This window comes from Pleurodeles waltl, chromosome 6 (genome assembly GCF_031143425.1).
Source record: "Pleurodeles waltl isolate 20211129_DDA chromosome 6, aPleWal1.hap1.20221129, whole genome shotgun sequence".
Taxonomy (NCBI): Eukaryota; Metazoa; Chordata; class Amphibia; order Caudata; family Salamandridae; genus Pleurodeles; species Pleurodeles waltl.
The window spans coordinates 1,664,211,453-1,664,231,372 of NC_090445.1; the positions used below are offsets into that span (position 1 = coordinate 1,664,211,453).

The 19,920-nt window shown below is 47.6% G+C and overlaps 1 protein-coding gene across 1 annotated transcript in view; it reads left to right on the top strand.

The window, feature by feature from the left end:
- LHX3 (LIM homeobox 3) overlaps positions 1-19,920 on the top strand; it is an 87,473-nt gene that overhangs the window by 48,352 nt on the left and 19,201 nt on the right. The window contains exon 2 of the mRNA XM_069241629.1: positions 5,323-5,494. Within this exon, the coding sequence (XP_069097730.1) occupies positions 5,323-5,494 (172 nt within the window). The remainder of the gene's footprint in view (positions 1-5,322; positions 5,495-19,920) is intronic.

Sequence of the window (19,920 nt, forward strand, 5' to 3'; positions counted from 1 at the left end):
CCTGGAGGAGGGCTGTGATACGGTTCAGTGATACACAGTGTAGTTATGGCTTGGCCTGTGGGAGGGCTACGGTACGGTTCAGTGGTACACGATGTGTTTATGGTTTGGCCTGGGGGAGGTCTATGGTGTGGTGCAGTGATGCATGGTGTAGTTATGGCTTGTCCTGGAGGAGGGCTGTGATACGGTTCAGTGATACACGGTGCGGTTATGGCTTGGCCTGGGGGAGGGCTATGGTACGGTGCAGTGTTACATGATGTGGTTATTGTTTGGCATTGGGGAGGGTTGCATTGCCAAGCAGTGATGCATGGTGTAGCTATGGCTTGTCCTGGGGGAGGGATACAGTACGGTGCCGTGATACATGGTGCAGCATGAAGCAGGTTTGGCTCAGCTGGGTCCAGGGCTGCAGTACCGTTCAGGGTTACACGGTGTAGTTATGGCTTGGCCTGGGGGAGGGATGAATTACCAAGCAGAGATACACTGGTGTGGTTATGGTTGAGCCTGGCCCAGGGCTGAGGTGCCTGCCCCTCATTAACATGAAGCAGGTTTGGCTCAGCTGGGACCAGGGCAGCAGTAACATTCAGGGTTACATGGTGTAGTTATGGCTTGGCCTGGGGGAGGGTTGCATTGCCAAGCAGTGATTCACGGTATGGTTATGGTTGAGTCTGGCCCAGGGCTGAGGTGCCTGCAGTGCTTCATGAAGCAGATTTGGCTCAGCTGGTCCCAGGGCTGCAGTACCATTCAGGGTGACATGGAGTAGTAATGGCTTGGACTGGGTGAGGGCTACAGTGATACACTGCGTAGTTATGGTTGAGCTGGGACAGGGCTGAAGTGCCTGCAATGCTTCTTGAAGCAGGTTTGGCTCTGCTGGTCCCAGGGCTGCAGTACCGGTCAGGGTTACATGGTGCAGTTATGGCTTGGCCTGGGGGAGGGTTGCATTGCCAAGCAGAGATACACCGGTGTGGTTATGGTTTTGCCTGGCCTAGGGCTGAGCTGTCTGCAACGTTATATGAAGCAGTTATGGCTTGGCCGGACCCAGGCCTGAGGTACAGAGGAGGGTTACATGATGCAGATACGACTTGGCCTGAGGGAGGGCTGCGGTACTGTGCAGTTAAACACCTTAGCAAAGGTGTGCGGCTGCAGTATCGCACAGTAGTACTTGGTGTAGCTAAGGCTGCCCTTGGCCCATAGCTGCTTTGCAGTGCTGTGGTACTGGATCAATGCACACATGAGGCTCCTGATTTTTTAAAAGTAAAAAGTGACTTTCATTTAGCTTTCTTCCACCTGAAATCGTTCCCATTTCAATACAAGTCAATGGAGAAAATAAATCCCCAGATTACTGTTTAAAACCTCCCTCTTTCTGCTTTATAATTGCGGGCAGAAATGTTGGTGTAGATACGGTTGTGTTTGGATAGAGCTGTGGTTCTGGGCAGTGATATGTGGTTAGATATGGCTCAGCCTGGTGCAGCGCAGACAGGTCCGGCATTAGCATTGCTGCGCCCGGTGCAACAACCTTTTTGGTGCACTCTACGGCCCTCCTTCGCCACGGATTCCCTCACTACCACCTTCCAGCAGTGCCCCTCGCCTCTCCGTAGCTGCTCTTTCACATGCACTTCATTTGTTTTATAGCGCTACTCATACCAATGAAGGGTATCAAAGCACTTTCCATCACATGCACAATATACCAAGACAATGACTTATACATGTGTAACTCAGTCTAGAGGAAATGTTACATAAAATCATTGGATTTCAGGGTATACGGATCACGTCATCCTCACTAGAAGGCAGTATATTTTAAGAGTGGTTGTTCTGAAGAAGTTCAACCACAGGATCTAAAATGAACCACAGTGGTTGCTTTACTAATTAAAATGTATTTCTATCTGAATAAACCCATTTTAGCAGCATTAAGATAATGAAAGACTGGGCAAAACGTCCTAACCAATACCCTGCAGTTTGCATGGAGCCCTGTGATGACAGTTCATAGGTCACTGAAATATATTATGATTGTAATTTATGAACTGCAAGTAACCAAAGGATCCCTGTACCAAACGCAGCGACCCTAGCCCACTGAGATATCCACATAAAATACAGCTCTGTGATCTGCAAGGTACAGGATCTTTGCAACAGACTCATTAACCCTCTGTGCTACTTTATGATGAGTGAAAAGTGCCCCTAGACAAGGCTCCTCGATCGCTCTTCAGCAATAACATTAATCACCAGAGTTATCTTGACATTTTGAATGTATTGCATGAAAACTGCTGGACACACAAGGAACACTGCAGTGGGTGCTTTTAAACCCATATGTTATATCTAAACATAGCACCCCCCAGCACAGCACCAGGTGCGGCTGCACTGAACGCACAACCCTAAAGCCGGCCCTGGGGCTGACCTCTGAATGGTATTATCACAGAGGGCTCCCGAGTGCCCAACATCATCGCGAACGCACCAGATGGGTCGAAGTCGAAGTCCCAGAACCTCATCAAAAATATGTCCAGAAACAGGGAAATACTTTTCGAGTAAACATAATACATATTCAGTTCTAAATCTTGTCGTAAACAATAAACTGTATTATTGATATAAAAATCAGGGTGGCAGCTGCATGCAGTCGTCATTTTCCAATTGTAGCTATAGTTGACGGGTAATTACCATAGATTCTCCTCAGTGTATGCAGGGGGTTGTAATGTAGCAAAACATATGTTCACATCCTCCCTTGATCCTCTGCTCCCAGGTATTAATACTAACTCCAGGAAGGTTGAGATATAATTTGGCGATTTACCTTATTTTAACTATTATCATGTGTTATTACTGTGGTTACATTTTATAAGGACATATTGACGTATTCCTTTGTTTCGGTGTTAATTTTGGTAATGTGTATCCTCATATCTACCCACCCCGAACCCATAGATTGTGGACATGTATATGTGATTGCGGTCGCATGCGCCCCGGCGTGCCTACATGCTCCTTTGTTTATCTAGAGATTCAGCATGGCATGTAGGATTTTATCTCCACACAGATCTATTACAATATCGAAAATGATAATTGCTGTCACCTAACGCATTAAGAGGCTAGTGAGAAGTTTAATTTCAGTTGTAGAATGGTTCAGGTAGATGTGACCGGCCTTTGGTGATGTATCTTCTTTTTAGGTCGAGCACGCAAGGGCTTTGACCTGTTGTTATTATTGTGGGTTTTTAACCACGCCCACCACTTTCACTCGTTCCTGGACTTGCCTTTCAAAATCAATCCTTTGTTATCATTGGTAAATGCTTTACGTTTTCCCTCCTTGGGGAGGTTTTGTTACCGCCTTGCAGACTGCCCCTGTTACATGGCTAATTGCACGATTGCCGATACGTTTGACTGTGAGCAAACTTCTTTTTCCTTTTATGTCTCTCCTTCACGTTTATGGCAGCCATGGCGCTTTGAATCGGCTTGCTTATGTCAACTGTTTTACTTTTCATTTTCAATTCAACTGGCAAGAAAAGTCCAGTTAGGAATTTTCAATGCTAATAGCTCTAACTCGAGCAAATACAAGACCCATTGCACTGCGAATGCTTTTTTTCCCTTCTTTTTTGCAGTTTTATATAGATGGAGCTAGACTCAAAGATATCATAGCTATTTATGCGAGCACCAGTTCGGTTACATTACACAAGGTTACTTTTTTTGCAAAGGGAGAAAAAGTTTATCAACTTGTGCAGTCTATGGGCGATTTTGTTTTGGAGGGAATGCCCGAATTTTTTTCTTTCGTAGCCTTAATGGGACTTATTTTAAGGAAATCAATATGCTTTTTGAAAGCTAACCCTGTGGGTGATGCTTCAGGTTTTTATATTGTGTTTAATGTTCCATTTGATGTTGTTTTATGTATTTTTTTCTGGCATATCTTGTTATATAATACCCCGTGGGCCCGTTGTGGGAGGCAAGGTTCAGCTCCATTAAATACTGACAATCAATTAATCAATTAATAAATACATCTAGCTCTCTGTCTGACTGTCTGTTCATCTGCCCTCTCCTCTGTCTATCTAACAAAATCTATCTATCTATCTATCTATCTATCTATCTATCTATCTATCTATCTATCTATCTATCTGTGTCTGTCTGTCTATCTATCTATCTATCCTGTAAGATGCACGTGTCCTTTCACCTCCAGTGATACCAGTGTATGAAGGCTGGTCTTTAACTCTTCTAAGATGCACATGTCCCCTCACCTCCAGTGATCCCAGTGTGTGAGGACTTGTCATTATCTCTTGTTCTAAGATGCACATGTCCCCTCACCTCCAGTGACCCCAGTGTGTATGAAGTCTGATCGTTATCTCTTGTTCTAAGATGCACATGTCCTCTCTCCAGTGATCCCAATGTGTGAGGGCTGGTCATTACTGCTTGCTGCAAGATGCACATGTCCTCTCACCTGCAGTGATGCCACTGTGTGAGGTCCGGTCGTTATCTCTTGTTCTAAGATGCACATGTCCTCTCTCCAGTGATCCCAGTGTAAGGGCTGATCATTACTGTTCGTTGTAAGATGCACATGTCCTCCCTCCAGTGATCCTAGTGTGTGAGGGCTGGTCATCACTGCTTGTTGTAGGATGCACATGTCCTCTCTCCAGTGATCCCAGTGTGTGAGGGCTGGTCATCACTGCTTGTTGCAGGATGCACATGTCCTCTCTCCAGTGATCCCAGTGTGTGAGGGCTGGTCATCACTGCTTGTTGTAGGATGCACATGTCCTCTCTCCAGTGATCCCAGTGTGTGAGGGCTGGTCATTACTGCTTGTTCTAATATGCTCATGTCCTCTCACCTGCAGTGATGCCGCTGTATGAAGTCTGATCGTTATCTCTTGTTCTAAGATGCACATGTCCTCTCACATGCAGTGATGCCGCTTTATGAAGTTTGGTCGTTATCTCTTGTTCTAAGGTGCACATGTGCTCTCACCTGCATGATGCCGCTGTATGAAGTTTGGTCGTTATCTCTTGTTATAAGATGCACATGTCCTCTCTCCAGTGATCCCAGTGTGTGAGGTCTGGTCATCACTGCTTGTTGTAAGATGCACATGTCCTCTCACCTGCAGTGATGCCGCTGTATGAAGTCTGGTCGTTCTCTCTTGTTCTAAGATGCTCATGTCCTCTCACCTGCATTGATGCTGGTGTATGAAGTCTGGTCATTATCTCTTATTCTAACATGCACATGTCCTCTCACCTGCAGTGATGCCGCTGTATGAAGTCTGGTCGTTATCTTCTGTTCTAAGATGCACATGTCCTCTTTCCTGCATTGATGCCGCTGTATGAAGTGTGGTCGTTATCTCCTGTTCTAAGATGCACGTCCTCTTTTCTCGCCCCCAGAGATCCCCTTGTGTGCGGGCTGCAACCAGCACATCGTGGACCGGTTCATCCTGAAGGTGCTGGACCGGCACTGGCACAGTAAGTGCCTCAAGTGCAGTGACTGCCAGATGCAGCTGGCCGAGAAGTGCTTCAGCAGGGGGGAGAGCGTCTTCTGCAAGGAGGACTTCTTCAAGTGAGTACTGCGTGGAGGGATGTGAGTGTGTGCGCGCCAGTACCTGCTGTGGGGTCTCGTACTAGCTTCAGTTCTGCTGGGTTAAGAGAGATACAACCAGTCCCAGAATGCACTGATTGTTAAATAAAATTCTGAACTCAAACTTATTGTCGGTTGTGCCATGGAATCAATCATCTGGGATGTCCCGAGGATGCTGGTGCCCTTGAGATGCTGGTTCAACTGGGCGGGGACAATCACTTCACTGTCCCATCATTCACTGTTACACAAGTGCCTAGTGTAGGCCAGTAGGCGTGGGATTGGGTCAAGCGCTTGTTTCCAAGGGGTTGGTGCATCTCCAAGTCCATCTGGATGCCGCTTTGTTCCCTGGGGTTCGTCCAGCTGAGGCAACAGACGATGCTGAGGATCAAACATTGTGCAGCAGCCCTGGTAGCTATCCTAGCATGATCTGCTCTGGAACCCTGGCATCAGCCTTAGGGGCACATCCAATCCAGTGACTTCCATTCAGTTTTAGGAAAACCTTCACAACTTATAACAAGTCCCCCATTTTGTAGACACCAAAGAAGGACGAGACCACAATCTTTATTTACTGGATAAAAGCAGGCTGTAAATGGACTAAACATTATACAGAGTTCATTGTAGTTTTCAGCATTATTGGCCCTCCAGCCACGCCTGGTGCAATATTCTTCTTTGCTCTAAATCTGAAAAGGTAAGTACCTTTCTATAAAAAAACACAAATCACTAGAATCATGTTAGAAATCCACTATTAATCCAATGCAGAAATATAGATAGGAAAACTATCTTGGTAAATCAGTGGCTGGAGAATATCCAGTCCCTGAAACACGCTATAGAAATACTCTTTACTTGCACTCATTTAATCATGGATTAATACTTTTAATATTAAGTATTAAGTCGGGAAGAAAACAATACGATATTTCACTACAAAATAAAAACAATTTTCACACCTGGATGTTTCTAGAAATCATAGATAGGGGTCACAGATGGGGGGGGGGAATGTGGGCCCTGGGGGCACTCACTAAGTTAGGAGTATGAGGCCCCGCACCATCCACCGCTACAACCCCAACAACCTCCACGCACTCAACATCGGACGATCCCCCACCTGCCGTCACGCATCACCAAGAGACACCAAGGGACCCTTCACCTGTCACCACTGCAGATTCACCAGCCTCCGAATCTCTAATCCACCCCGAGGACCCACGAAGTAGAACACAACCTCAGCTGCATCCTGATCAACACGTGCTCTATCCACAGGCACGCCATCGAGCTCTGGAACCTCACCGACACAACATCCCCGGATGTCACCTTCTGGCTAAGAGAGTATGGAGGGGGCGTGAGCTAAGGTTGAGTGAGTAGGGAGGGGTGTGAGTTAAGGTTAAGTGAGTATAGAAGGGTGTAGGCTAATGTTAAGTGAGTATAAAAGGGTGTGAGCTAAAGTTAAGTGATTATAGAACAGTGTGAGCTAAGGTTAAGTGAGTTTAGAAGGGTGTAAGCTAATGTTAAGTGAGTATAAAAGGGTGTGAGCTAAGGTTAAGTGAGTATAGAAGGGTGTAAGCTAATGTTAAGTGAGTATAAAAGGGTGTGAGCTAAGGTTAAGTGAGTATAGAAGGGTGTAAGCTAATGTTAAGTGAGTATAAAAGGGTGTGAGCTAAAGTTAAGTGACTATAGAAGGGTGTGAGCTAAGGCTAAGTGAGTTTAGAAGGGTGTAAGCTAATGTTAAGTGAGTTTAAAAGGGTGTGAGCTAAGGGTAAGTGAGTATAGAAGGGTGTGAGCTAAGGTTAAGTGAGTTTAGAAGGGTGTGAGCTAATGTTAGGTGAGTATAAAAGGGTGTGAGATAAGGTTAAGTGAGTATGGAGGGTTGTTAGCTAAGGCTAAGTGAGTATAAAAGCGTGTGAGCTAAGGTAGGTGTGTATGGAGGGGTGTGAGCTAAGGTTAAGTGAGTATAGAAGGGTGTGAGCTAAGGTTAAGTGTGTATGGAAGGGTGTGAGCTAAGGTTAAGTGAGTATAGAAGGGTGTGAGCTAAGGTTAAGTGAGTATGGAAGAGTGTGAGCTAAGGTAGGTGAGTATGGAGGGGTGTGAGCTGAGATTGAGTGAGTATAGAAGGGTGTGAGCTAAGGTTAAGTGTGTATGGAAGGGTGCGAGCTAAGGTAGGTGAGTATGAAGGGGTATGAGCTAAGGTTAAGTGTGTGTGGAAGGGTGTAAGCTAATGTTAAGTGAGTATAAAAGGGTGTGAGCCAAAGTTAAGTGACTATAGAAGGGTGTGAGCTAAGGCTAGGTGAGTTTAGAAGGGTGTAAGCTAATGTTAAGTGAGTATACAAGGGTGTGATCTACGGTTAAGTGAGTATAAAGGGTATAAGCTAATATTAAGTGAGTATGGACGCTGTGAGCTAAGATAGGTGAGTACGGAGGGGTGCGAGCCGAAGTTAAGTGAGTAGAGAAGGGTGTGAGCTAAGGTAGGTGAGTATGGAGGGGTGTGATCTAAGGTTAAGTGAGTATAGAAGGGTGTGAGCTAAGGTAGGTGAGTATGGAGGGGTGTGAGCTAAGGTGAAGTGAATATAAAAGGGTGTGAGCTAAGGTTAAGTGAGTATAGAATGGTGTGAGCTAAGGTTAAGTGAGTTTAGAAGGGTGTGAGCTAATGTTAAGTGAGTATGGAGGGGTGTGAGCTAAGGTTAAGTGAGTATAAAAAGGTGTGAGCTAAGACTATGTGAGTTTTGAAGGTTGTAAGCTAATGTTAAGTGACTATAAAAGGGTGTGAGCTAATGTTACATGAGTATGGAGGGGTGTGAGCTAAGGTTAAGTGAGTATAAAGGGTGTGAGCTAAGGTTAAGTGAGTATAGAGGGGTGTGGCCTCAGGATAAGTGAGTATGAAGGGGTGCGAGCTAAGGTTGAGTGAGTATGAAGGGGTGTGAGCTAATGTTAAGTGAGTATGGGACGGTGTGAGCTAATGTTAAGTGACTATGGAGGGGTGTGAGCTAAGGGTGAGTGAGTATGGAGGGGTGTGACCTAAGGATAAGTGAGTATAGATAGGTGTGACCTGATGTTAAGTGAGTATGGAGGGTGTGGCCTAAGGTTAAGTGAGTAAAAAAGGTGTGGCCTAAGGTTAAGTGATTATCAAAGAGTGTGAGCTAAGGTTGAGTGAGTATGGAGGGGTGCGAGCTGATGTTAAGTGAGTATGGAGGGTTGCGAGCTGATGTTAAGTGAGTATGGAGGGGTGCGAGCTAAGGTTGAGTGAGTATGGAGAGATATGAGCTATGGTTAAGTGAGTATGAAAGAGTGTGTTAGGTTAAGTGAGCATGTAGGGGTGCGAGCTAAGGTTGAGTGAGTATGGAGGGGTGTGGGCTGATGTTAAGTGAGTATGGAGGGGTGCGAGCTACAGTTGAGTGAGTATGGAGAGGTGTGAGCTGATGTTAAGTGAGTATGGGAGGGTGTGGGCTAATGTTAAGTGACACGTGAGGAGTGTGAGCTAAGCTTGAGTGAGTATGGAGGGGTGTGACCTAAGGATAAGTGAGTATAGATTGGTGTGGCCTGATGTTAAGTGAGTATGGAGGGTGTGGCCTAAAGTTAAGTGAGTATGCAGGGGTGCGAACTAAGGTTGAGTGAGTATGAAGTGGTGTGAGCTGATGTTAAGTGAGTATGGGAGGGTGTGGACTAATGTTAAGTGACTATGGAGGGGTGTGAGCTAAGGGTGAGTGAGTATGGAGGGGTGTGAGCTAAGGTTAAGTGAGTATAGAAGGGTGTGAGCTAAGGTTAAGTGAGTATAGAGGGGTATGGCCTCAGGATAAGTGAGTATGAAGGGGTGCGAGCTAAGGTTGAGCGAATATGAAGGGGTGTGAGCTGATGTTAAGTGAGTATGGGAGGGTATGGGCTAATGTTAAGTGACTATGGAGGGGTGTGAGCTAAGCTTGAGTGAGTATGGAGGGGTGTGACCTAAGGATAAGTGAGTATAGAAAGGTGTGACCTGATGTTAGGTGAGTATGGAGAGTGTGGCCTAAGGTTAAGTGATTATCAAGGGGTGTGAGCTAAGGTTGAGTGAGTTTGGAGGGGTGCGAGCTGATGTTAAGTGAGTATGGAGAGATATGAGCTATGGGGAAATGAGTATTAAGGGGTGTGTTAGGTTAAGTGAGTATGTAGGAGTGCGAGCTAAGGTTGAGTGAGTATGGAGGGTTGCGAGCTGATGTTAAGTTAGTATGGAGGGGTGCGAGCTAAGGTTGAGTGAGTATGGAGGGGTGTGAGCTGATGTTAAGTGAGTATGGGGGGTGCGAGTTAAGGGTGAGTGAGTATGGAGGGGTGCGAGCTGATGTTAAGTGAGAATGGAGAGATATGAGATATGAGCTATGGGTAAGTGAGTATGAAGGGGTGTGATAGGTGAAGTGAGTATGTAGGGGTGCGACTAAGGTTGAGTGAGTATGGAGAGATATGAGCTATGGTTAAGTGAGTATGAAGGGGTGTGTTAGGTTAAGTGAGTATGTAGGGGTGCGAGCTAAGGTTGAGTGAGTGTGAAGGGGTGCGAGCTAAGGTTGAGTGAGTATGGAGGGGTGTGAGCTGATGTTAAGTGAGTATGGAGGGGTGAGTTCTTAGGTTAAGGTAACACACTAAGGGGGTCATTCTGACTCCCGCCGGCCGCGGTAACCGCGGTGCCGGCGGGAGCCGCCAAACTACTGCTGCGCGGTCAGAAGACCGCTGCGGTTATTCTGTGTTTCCCGCTGGGCGGGCGGGCGACCGCCAGAAGGCCGCCCGCCCGCCCAGCGGGAAACCCCTTTCCACGAGGATGCCGGCTCCGAATGGAACCGGCGGAGTGGAAAGGGTGCGACGGGTGCAGTTGCACCCGTCGCGAATTTCAGTGTCTGCTATGCAGACACTGAAATTCTCAGTGGGGCCCTGTTACTGGGGCCCCTGCAGTGCCCATGCCATTAGCATGGGCACTGCAGGGGCCCCTAGGGGCCCCACGACACCCCATACCGCCATCCTGTTCCTGGCGGCCAAAACCGCCAGGAACAGGATGGCGGTATGGGGGTCGGAATCCCCATGGAGGATTCCCCTGGGCAGCGGAAAACCGGCGGTACACCGCCGGTTTTCCGTTTCTGACCGCGGCTGTACCGCCACGGTCAGAATGCCCAAGGGTCGGAATCACCCCCTAAGTTATGATTGTACTGTGTTTTGAGGTTTTGTGCTATAGCCACGAATTCACTCCGTCACTTTCGGGCCGCTCTAACTTTAATTCTTCAGGGGCTATGTATTCACTGAAGAAACGGCAACGTTATGGTTCTTCACTCAGAAAATTAAGTTTGATTGAAAAAAACAGAAATTCCTCTACGACACTTCAGTTGAAGGGACGATATAGTTGCAATGCAAAACCTCACAAAAAAAATCTGAAATCCGGTGGTTACGGCGAGAAAAACAATCAAAGGTACCCCAAGTGCCTCAATCAGGATCTCACATGTGGCACCACAGAGGCCATCACAACCACAACATCAGTAAAACCCGTTGATGCTGCTGGGTGGACCGAACAAAGCATCCAGAAAAGAAGTTGGGGAAAGATACCCTCACCTGGAACACTTCCCTCCCTCTGGAATCCTCTCCCCCCTCATGTTAAAGTACGTCGTGACGTCAGGGGATTCAAATGCGCGCTCCCATTACCACAAAGTCTTCACCACGGCGCAACACTGGTGCACACGGCCACAGACACGCGCAGCAAACCGGTCTCCTACTTTACCTAGCGCTTTGAAACAGCTGTAAAGCGTTATGGGCGCTTTAATACCACATAAAGGTCAGCCTCTGGCAAGCCTCTGTTGGGTGAGGTTTAGTCAGTACAATGCTCCTCAAGGCTGCTGAGGTTGCAGAAGTGTCAGTCACATTTTAGCGAAATGTGCCTGGGAGATTGGTAGGGCTGGGGTGGAAACAGTAGTAATATCTTAGAATAATGCCCCTCAGAGACTGTTTGGTCTCATGTTAGATTAATGCCTCTCAGAGGCTGGTTGGTCTGGGGCACAGCCAGTCTCATGTTACATTAATGCCTCTCAGCGACTGTTTGGTCTGAGACACATCCAGACTCATGTTACAATAATGCTTCTCAGAGGCTGGTTGGTCTGGGGCACAGCCAGTTGCACTTTAGAGTAATACCCCTCAGAGACTGCTTGCTTTGGGGCACAGCCAGTCACATTTTCCATTAATGCCCCTCAGAGGCGGGTTGGTCTGGGACACAGCCAGTCACATGTTCCATTAATGCCTCTCAGCGACTGTTTGGTCTGGGACACATCCAGTCTCATGATACATTAATGCCTCTCAGAGGCTGGTTGGTCTGGGACACAGCCAGTCACGTTACATTAATGGCTCTCAGAGGATGGTTGGGACGCAGGCAGTCACGTTATATTAATGCCTCTCAGAGGCTGGTTGGTCTGGGACACAGCCAGTCACATGTTCCATTAATGCCTCTCAGCGACTGTTTGGTCTGGGACACATCCAGTCTCATGATACATTAATGCCTCTCAGAGGCTGGTTGGTCTGGGGCACAGTCAGTCATATGTTACATTAATACCTCTCTGCGACTGTTTGGTCTGGGACACAGGCAGTCACATGTTACATTAATGCCTCTCAGAGGCTGGTCGGTCTCGGACGCAGCCAGTCACACGCCAGAGTGATTCCCCTCAGAGGGTGGTTGGTCTGGAGCACACGTTAGAGTAATGTCCCTCAGAATCGGGTTGGTCCAGGACACAGCCAGTCACATGTTACAATAATGCCTCTCAGCGACTGTTTGGTCTGGGACACATCCAGTCTCATGATACATTAATGCCTCTCAGAGGCTGGTTGGTCTGGGACACAGCCAGTCACGTTACATTAATGGCTCTCGGAGGATGGTTGGGACGCAGGCAGTCACATGTTACATTAATAGCTCTCAGAGGCTGGTTGGTCTGGGACACAGCCAGTCACATGTTACATTAATGGCTCTCAGAGGATGGTTGGGACGCAGGCAGTCACATGTTACATTAATAGCTCTCAGAGGATGGTTGGGACGCAGGCAGTCACGTTACATTAATTGCTCTCAAAGGATGGTTGGGACGCAGGCAGTCACATAGCATATTAATGGCTCTCAGAGGATGGTTGGTCTGGGGCACAGCAGGACACATGTTACATTAATGGCTCTCAGAGGATGGTTGGTCTGGGACGCAGGCAGTCACATGTTACATTAATGCCTCTCAGAGGCTGGTTGGTCTGGGACACAGCCAGTCACATGTTACATTAATGGCTCTCAGAGGATGGTTGGGACGCAGGCAGTCACATGTTACATTAATAGCTCTCAGAGGATGGTTGGGACGCAGGCAGTCACGTTACATTAATTGCTCTCAAAGGATGGTTGGGACGCAGGCAGTCACATAGCATATTAATGGCTCTCAGAGGATGGTTGGTCTGGGGCACAGCAGGACACATGTTACATTAATGGCTCTCAGAGGATGGTTGGGAGGCAGGCACTCACGTTACATTAATGCCTCTCAGAGGATGGTTGGTCTGGGACGCAGCCAGTCACACGTTACATTAATAGCTCTCTGAGGATGGTTGGTCTGGGGCACAGCCAGTCACACTTTAGATTGAATCTAAGCTAGGTAGCACTTGGTCGGTGTATCTTGGTTGGGGTGAGTCCCACATCGATCAGTCCTTCACCAAGGCTACCTGCGCCAAGGCAGCATCTGTATTCTGGTGTGTACAGCGTATGTTATAGGCAGGGGCACGAATTATCAGACTGTACACCAGATGCCCTCGTGCAGCACTGCACACCGGCTGTGGACCCTGCACACTGAGCATCATTCCTTCTGACTCCTTATGCAATATATATCTCACACTCCCTCCCTTGAGCCTGCACTGCAGCGAACAGTCTCCCTGACACAGCTGAGGATAACTCCAAGTCCTGTTTCTACTCCGAGTGGTCTCCAGAAATCGCAAATCCCCTTTAATGAACTACTTCAAGCCACTTCATCTTCCAGCCGCCAGGAACGCATTGATCGGGGACCACTATTGTCTGCTGTTAAATGATTAGCAATAATCCATTGTAAGGGTTCTGTGTGGCCCAGGTCTGGGAAGGGCAGCTCATCAAACACTGTCAGGCCTCCGATCTTAATGTAAGCTGATGTAGGTTGATAAATGAACGAATGAGTTTGTGAATGGCGAAAAGCTTGCCAATCAGAGCAGTGCATACTTCATCATTGGCATCCTCTGACTGCGGAAGTGACGTCACAGAATAGTGGGCGTGGAGCGTGCATTGAGTGACATGAAACGAGGCGTGAAACAAGGAGAGATTTGTGTGGAAGGTGCCCTGGCTGGTATGAAACTGGCAGTACGTGGTGTGTGCAACTTAGAATGAGAGTGTGTTGTCTGACTTGTACTGAGTTTGAAACTTACAGTTACTGGTGAGTAATAAAACTGAAAGTAATTTATGACAAATACACAGTATATTGTAAACAAGCATCTGCAATGTAATGGGTCTTGCATTTGGTCGAGTTAGAGGTATTAGCGTTGTAAATTCCTAACTGGACTTTTCGTGCCACTTAATTTGAAAATGAAAAGTAAAACAGTTGACATAAGCGAGCTGATTCAAAGCTCCACAGCCGACATGAGCGTGAGCGCAACGGAGAGACATAAAGGGGAAAAAAAGTTCGCTTGCAGTCAAACGTATCGGCAAACGTGCAAGTATCCATGTAACAGGGTCGATGGCCAAGGTGGTAATAAATCTGCCCCAAGGAGGGACAAACATAAAGCATTTAACAACGATACCAAAGGATTTTTGAAAGGCAAGCTCATGAACGAGTGATAGTGATAGGCTTGAGGTGGGCGTGGTTTAAAGCCCACAGATAGATTACAACATGTAAGAGTGTAAGAATTTTTCCAACTACTACACATTCATCTAGTCACACGACTGCTGTAAACCTCTTATTGAAAAAGCAAACTATATTAATGAGGAAAGTTGAATTATAAACTATGTGCAATTATTTCATGGTTGAAACCTTTTAAATGTAGCTTTTATTTTAATTTGCCCATAAAACAGCATTTTATTTGAAAAACCAAGATAAACCCGGAGTAAAATTCTGCTGTTTGCCAATGTACTACGAAGTACAGTGAGAACACTGTAATGTTGGAAGCTCCACAGAAGACAGTGGAGAGACAGAGGACCACTACTGGTGGTATAGGCCTTCCCCTCCATCATTCTAGTGTCGTCTCTCCACTTCTCTCTGTTTAATAAAAAACTATCCTCAGTTGGAGGAATGCTTAAATAGCTTTAGCGACCTTATGCTTCAGGCTAGACTGGTTGCTAAATGCCCTTTTTCTAGGTTTTCGACCTGAGCCGCCGGGAAGTCCCTATACCTTGGCAGAGGGCTTTTAACGCCTCATATAGCCCTTAACAACTGGCCAAAAGTTAATAGGAGGCATATTAAGAAGTACTAGGTGCTTGAAATAGGTATCTAAAACACTACCATGTTTTTAGGCCTTGGCTACCGTCTGTAGTGAGACCTATTTTTTTCCATTAGATTACGTATACTTACAGTGGGCTCTGGATCATCGTCTTGCTCATGATTTGATGACCTTGTTGTCTCTGTCAGTTGTTGTCTGCTCTTGAGTCAATGGCATTCCTCCCTAATCTTGTGTTTGTCCCTCCCACCACCTCCTACCAGAGCATTTGGATCTCTCAGTGTCCTGACTGAATTAGTTGTGTCCTTCCACAGACCTTTTTTATTTGCTTTCTGGCACTCCATGCTCGCACATGTATTTCTTTGCTCTATCCCTTTCCCCCAATAAAGCGCAACATTGTCAATAAAGCATTGAACCGAATTGCATTGTCTCAGAGTCCTATTTCTACCCTTATTAAGCTGTTACTGCAGCTTTAGGACCAGCCAACAGGGGGTTCATACTCCAGAGCTTATGAGCACAAAGATTTAGTGCTTGCTGATATGGGAAGCCTCTCCCACGCTCAGGGATTCAATCCTCTGGGAGGTTTAGTGCCATTTTCAGAAACAGTTCTGGCGGTCTGGGTAAGTGCTGCTACACTTCCTGAAGCCCTCCAATCTCCAAAGCAAAGTTAGTGGTGTCACTACCTCACTTGGGACACCACAGTAGGCAGATGTGCACATTTTCTAGCATGCAAGGGTTTACAGGGTGATCTGCAACCCTACTGCATGCATATTGAAGTACCACTTCTTTTTTATCTGCGGCTTCCATGCCATGTTTTTCATTACTTCATGGGTAGTCTGGTCCCAGGCAGGGCCTCAACAGGCATCCTTTTTCCATTGTGGCTTATGGGGAAAGCTGGAAGATTCCCAAAGCTTTTGAAGGCTCCTCGCATGTCTTCACTGGACTGGTGCAGGAGTCGACAACACTTTCTTCTGCTCACGACTCGGACCACAGAATACCCTCTGTCTTCAGCTCCTTCCAGGAGGTAGAAGCAATTTTGTCCTCTGCTGCTGGCCACAGATAAGAGGCAGTGTGCGAGATTGCTCACCGCTTGACTTAGGTACGGGAGGGCAGGCAACATGCACCACCAAAGTTACATTGGAGATTGGAGGGCTTCAGGAGCAGCAGCAGCACCCCAGCTGTGTGCCATGGAGATGGAGCCCAGTGAGACATCATGCTTACCTGTGGTTCTGGGGGATGGGATTCCCAGGCCAAGGATCGTTCGGGTAGGGGGCCTCATGCATGCCCACTCCTCATGGAATATTTAAAGAAATAAGGTGTGTACCAACCCGTAGAGGCTTGACCCTACCTGGTGGAATCCTGGAATTTCACGGCGAAGCAAGATGCGCTTTTTCTCGGTTTGGTGTCCCCCTGCGGAGAGCGAGCATCTAGGATTAACCTCTTTGGCACTGGAAGGCTGTTATGGACATTCTTGGGCTGGTTTACTTGAAGTCTCCTGGCCTCCAAATTGGCTTTTTTGTTGGGGAGTCTTATTTTACTGCACCCCTGTAGGAGGCTGGACTGGCTTGTAGTGAGTACCTAGGGGTACTTGCACCTTGCACCAGGCCCAGTTATCCCTTATTAGTGTATAGGGTGTCTAGCAGCTTAGGCTGATAGATAATGGTAGCTTAGCAGAGCAGCTTAGGCTGAACTAGGAGACGTGTGAAGCTACTACAGTACCACTTAGTGTCATATGCACAATATCATAAGAAAACACAATACACAGTTATACTAAAAATAAAGGTACTTTATTTTTATGACAATATGCCAAAGTATCTCAGAGTGTACCCTCAGTGAGAGGATAGGAAATATACACAAGATATATATACACAATACCAGAAATATGCAGTATAGTCTTAGAAAACAGTGCAAACAATGTATAGTTACAATAGGATGCAATGGGGACACATAGGGACAGGGGCAACACAAACCATATACTCCAAAAGGGGAATGCGAACCACGAATGGACCCCAAACCTATGTGACCTTGTAGAGGGTCGCTGGGACTATTAGAAAATAGTGAGGGTTAGAAAAATAGCCCACCCCAAGACCCTGAAAAGTGAGTGCAAAGTGCACTAAAGTTCCCCAAAGGACAAAGAAGTCGGGATAGGGGAATAAGGCAGGAAAGACACACACCAACAATGCAACAATGCTGGATTTCCAATCTGGGGTACCTGTGGAACAAGGGGACCAAGTCCAAAAGTCACAAGCAAGTCGGAGATGGGCAGATGCCCAGGAAATGCCAGCTGCGGGTGCAAAGAAGCTTCTACTGGACAGTAGAAGCTGCGGTTTCTGCAGGAACGCAAAGGGCTAGAGACTTCCCCTTTGGAGGACGGATCCCTCTCGCCTTGTAGAGTTGTGCAGAAGTGTTTTCCTGCCAAAAGAACGCCAACAAGCCTTGCTAGCTGCAAATTGTGCGGTTAGCGTTTTTGGACGCTGCTGTGCCCCAGGAGGGACCAGGAGGTCGCAAATTAGACCAGGAGGTAGATGGGACGTCGAGCAAGACAAGGAGCCCTCTTAGCAGCAGGTAGCACCCAGAGAAGTGCCAGAAACAGGCACTACAAGGATGCGTGAAATGGTGCTCACCCAAAGTTACACAAAGGAGTCCCACGTCGCCGGAGACCAACTTAGAAAGTCGTGCAATGCAGGTTAGAGTGTCGTGGACCCAGGCTTGGCTGTGCACAAAGGATTTCCGCCGGAAGTGCACAGGGGCCGGAGTAGCTGCAAAAGTCGCGGTTCCCAGCAATGCAGTCTAGCAAGGTGAGGCAAGGACTTACCTCCACCAAACTTGGACTGAAGAGTCACTGGACTGTGGGAGTCACTTGGACAGAGTTGCTGGATTCGAGGGACCTCGCTCGTCGTGCTGAGAGGAGACCCAAGGGACCGGTAATGCAGCTTTTTGGTGCCTGCGGTTGCAGGGGGACGATTCCATCGACCCACGGGAGATTTCTTCGGAGCTTCTAGTGCAGAGAGGAGGCAGACTACCCCCACAGCATGCACCACCAGGAAAACAGTCGAGAAGGCGGCAGGATCAGCGTTACAGAGTTGCAGTAGTCGTCTTAGCTACTATGTTGCAGTTTTGCAGGCTTCCAGCGCGATCAGCAGTCGATTCCTTGGCAGAAGGTGAAGAGAGAGATGCAGAGGAACTCGGATGAGCTCTTGCATTTGTTATCTAAGGAATCCCAAGAGACAGAGACCCTAAATAGCCAGAAAAGAGGGTTTGGCTACCTAGGAGAGAGGATAGGCTAGCAACACCTGAAGGAGACTATCACAAGGAGTCTCTGACGTCACCTGGTGGCACTGGTCACTCAGAGCAGTCCAGTGTGCCAGCAGCACCTCTGTTTCCAAGATGGCAGAGGTCTGGAGCACACTGGAGGAGCTCTGGGCACCTCCCAGGGGAGGTACAGGTCAGGGGAGTGGTCACTCCCCTTTCCTTTGTCCAGTTTCGCGCCAGAGCAGGGCTAAGGGGTCCCCTGAACCGGTGTAGACTGGCTTATGCAGAATTGGGCACATCTGTGCCCAAGAAAGCATTTCCAGAGGCTGGGGGAGGCTACTCCTCCCCTGCCTTCACACCATTTTCTCAGAGGAAGTCCTTTGTTCTGCCATCCTGGGCCAGGCCTGGCTGGACCCCAGGAGGGCAGATGCCTGTCTGAGGGGTTGGCAGCAGCAGCAGCTGCAGTGAAATCCCGGGAAAGGCAGTTTGGCAGTACCAGGGTCTGTGCTACAGACCACTGGGATCATGGGATTGTGCCAACTATGCCAGGATGGCATAGAGGGGGCAATTCCATGATCATAGACATATTACATTGCCATATTCGGAGTTACCATGGTGAAGCTACATATAGGTAGTGACCTTTATGTAGTGCACGCGTGTAATGGTGTCCCCGCACTCACAAAGTCCGGGGATTTGGCCCTGAACAATGTGGGGGCACCTTGGCTAGTGCCAGGGTGCCCTCACACTAAGTAACTTAGCACCCAACCTTTACCAGGTAAATGTTAGACATATAGGTGACTTATAAGTTACTTAAGTGCAGTGTAAAATGGCTGTGAAATAACGTGGACGTTATTTCACTCAGGCTGCAGTGGCAGGCCTGTGTAAGAATTGTCAGAGCTCCCTATGGGTGGCAAAATAAATGCTGCAGCCCATAGGGATCTCCTGGAACCCCAATACCCTGGGTACCTCAGTACCATATACTAGGGAATTATAAGGGTGTTCCAGTAAGCCAATGTAAATTGGTAAAATTGGTCACTAGCCTATCAGTGACAATTTGAAAGAAATGAGAGAGCATAACCACTGAGGTTCTGATTAGCAGAGCCTCAGTGAGACAGTTAGTCACTACACAGGTAACACATTCAGGCACACTTATGAGCACTGGGGCCCTGGAGAACAGGGTCCCAGTGACACATGCAACTAAAACAACATATATACAGTGAAAAATGGGGGTAACATGCTAGGCAAGATGGTACTTTCCTACAACCCCTGTAAGACCTATGGACTGCTGGGGGTCCAGCTGGCGGTACATCTTCTACAGCCAGCAAAAAGAACACCCTCCGAGCTACATTCTCTGGGTCCCACAGCCTCCTGGCTACTAGAAGGGCACCTGTTTGTCAGCAGAGTCAAGGACCAGTCCACAGAAGTCCTACTGGAACCATCCTCGGTCCCCCAGCAAATCCATTCGCACAACTGTCACTCAGGGGTCTTCAGACGGCCAGTGCCACTGGCCCTGGAAAAACTTATCCAAGTCCTGGGGGTCAGCTAGAGTTAAAGTCTTCAAGTCAATCCTTGCAGGGGCATCTGGTTGAGCATTTTTTTTTCACTTTCACCGTTTTCCCACATCCAGTGTTCACTCAAAACTCATTTGTGCCAGGATTTTTAAGTTAAGGGACAAGTTCTAGAAGCCAGGCAACCCTGGCCATTCCTAAGGTGCTAAATCATCACTGGCTCACTGTACCAACCCTCCTGCACGAATTCTGGGA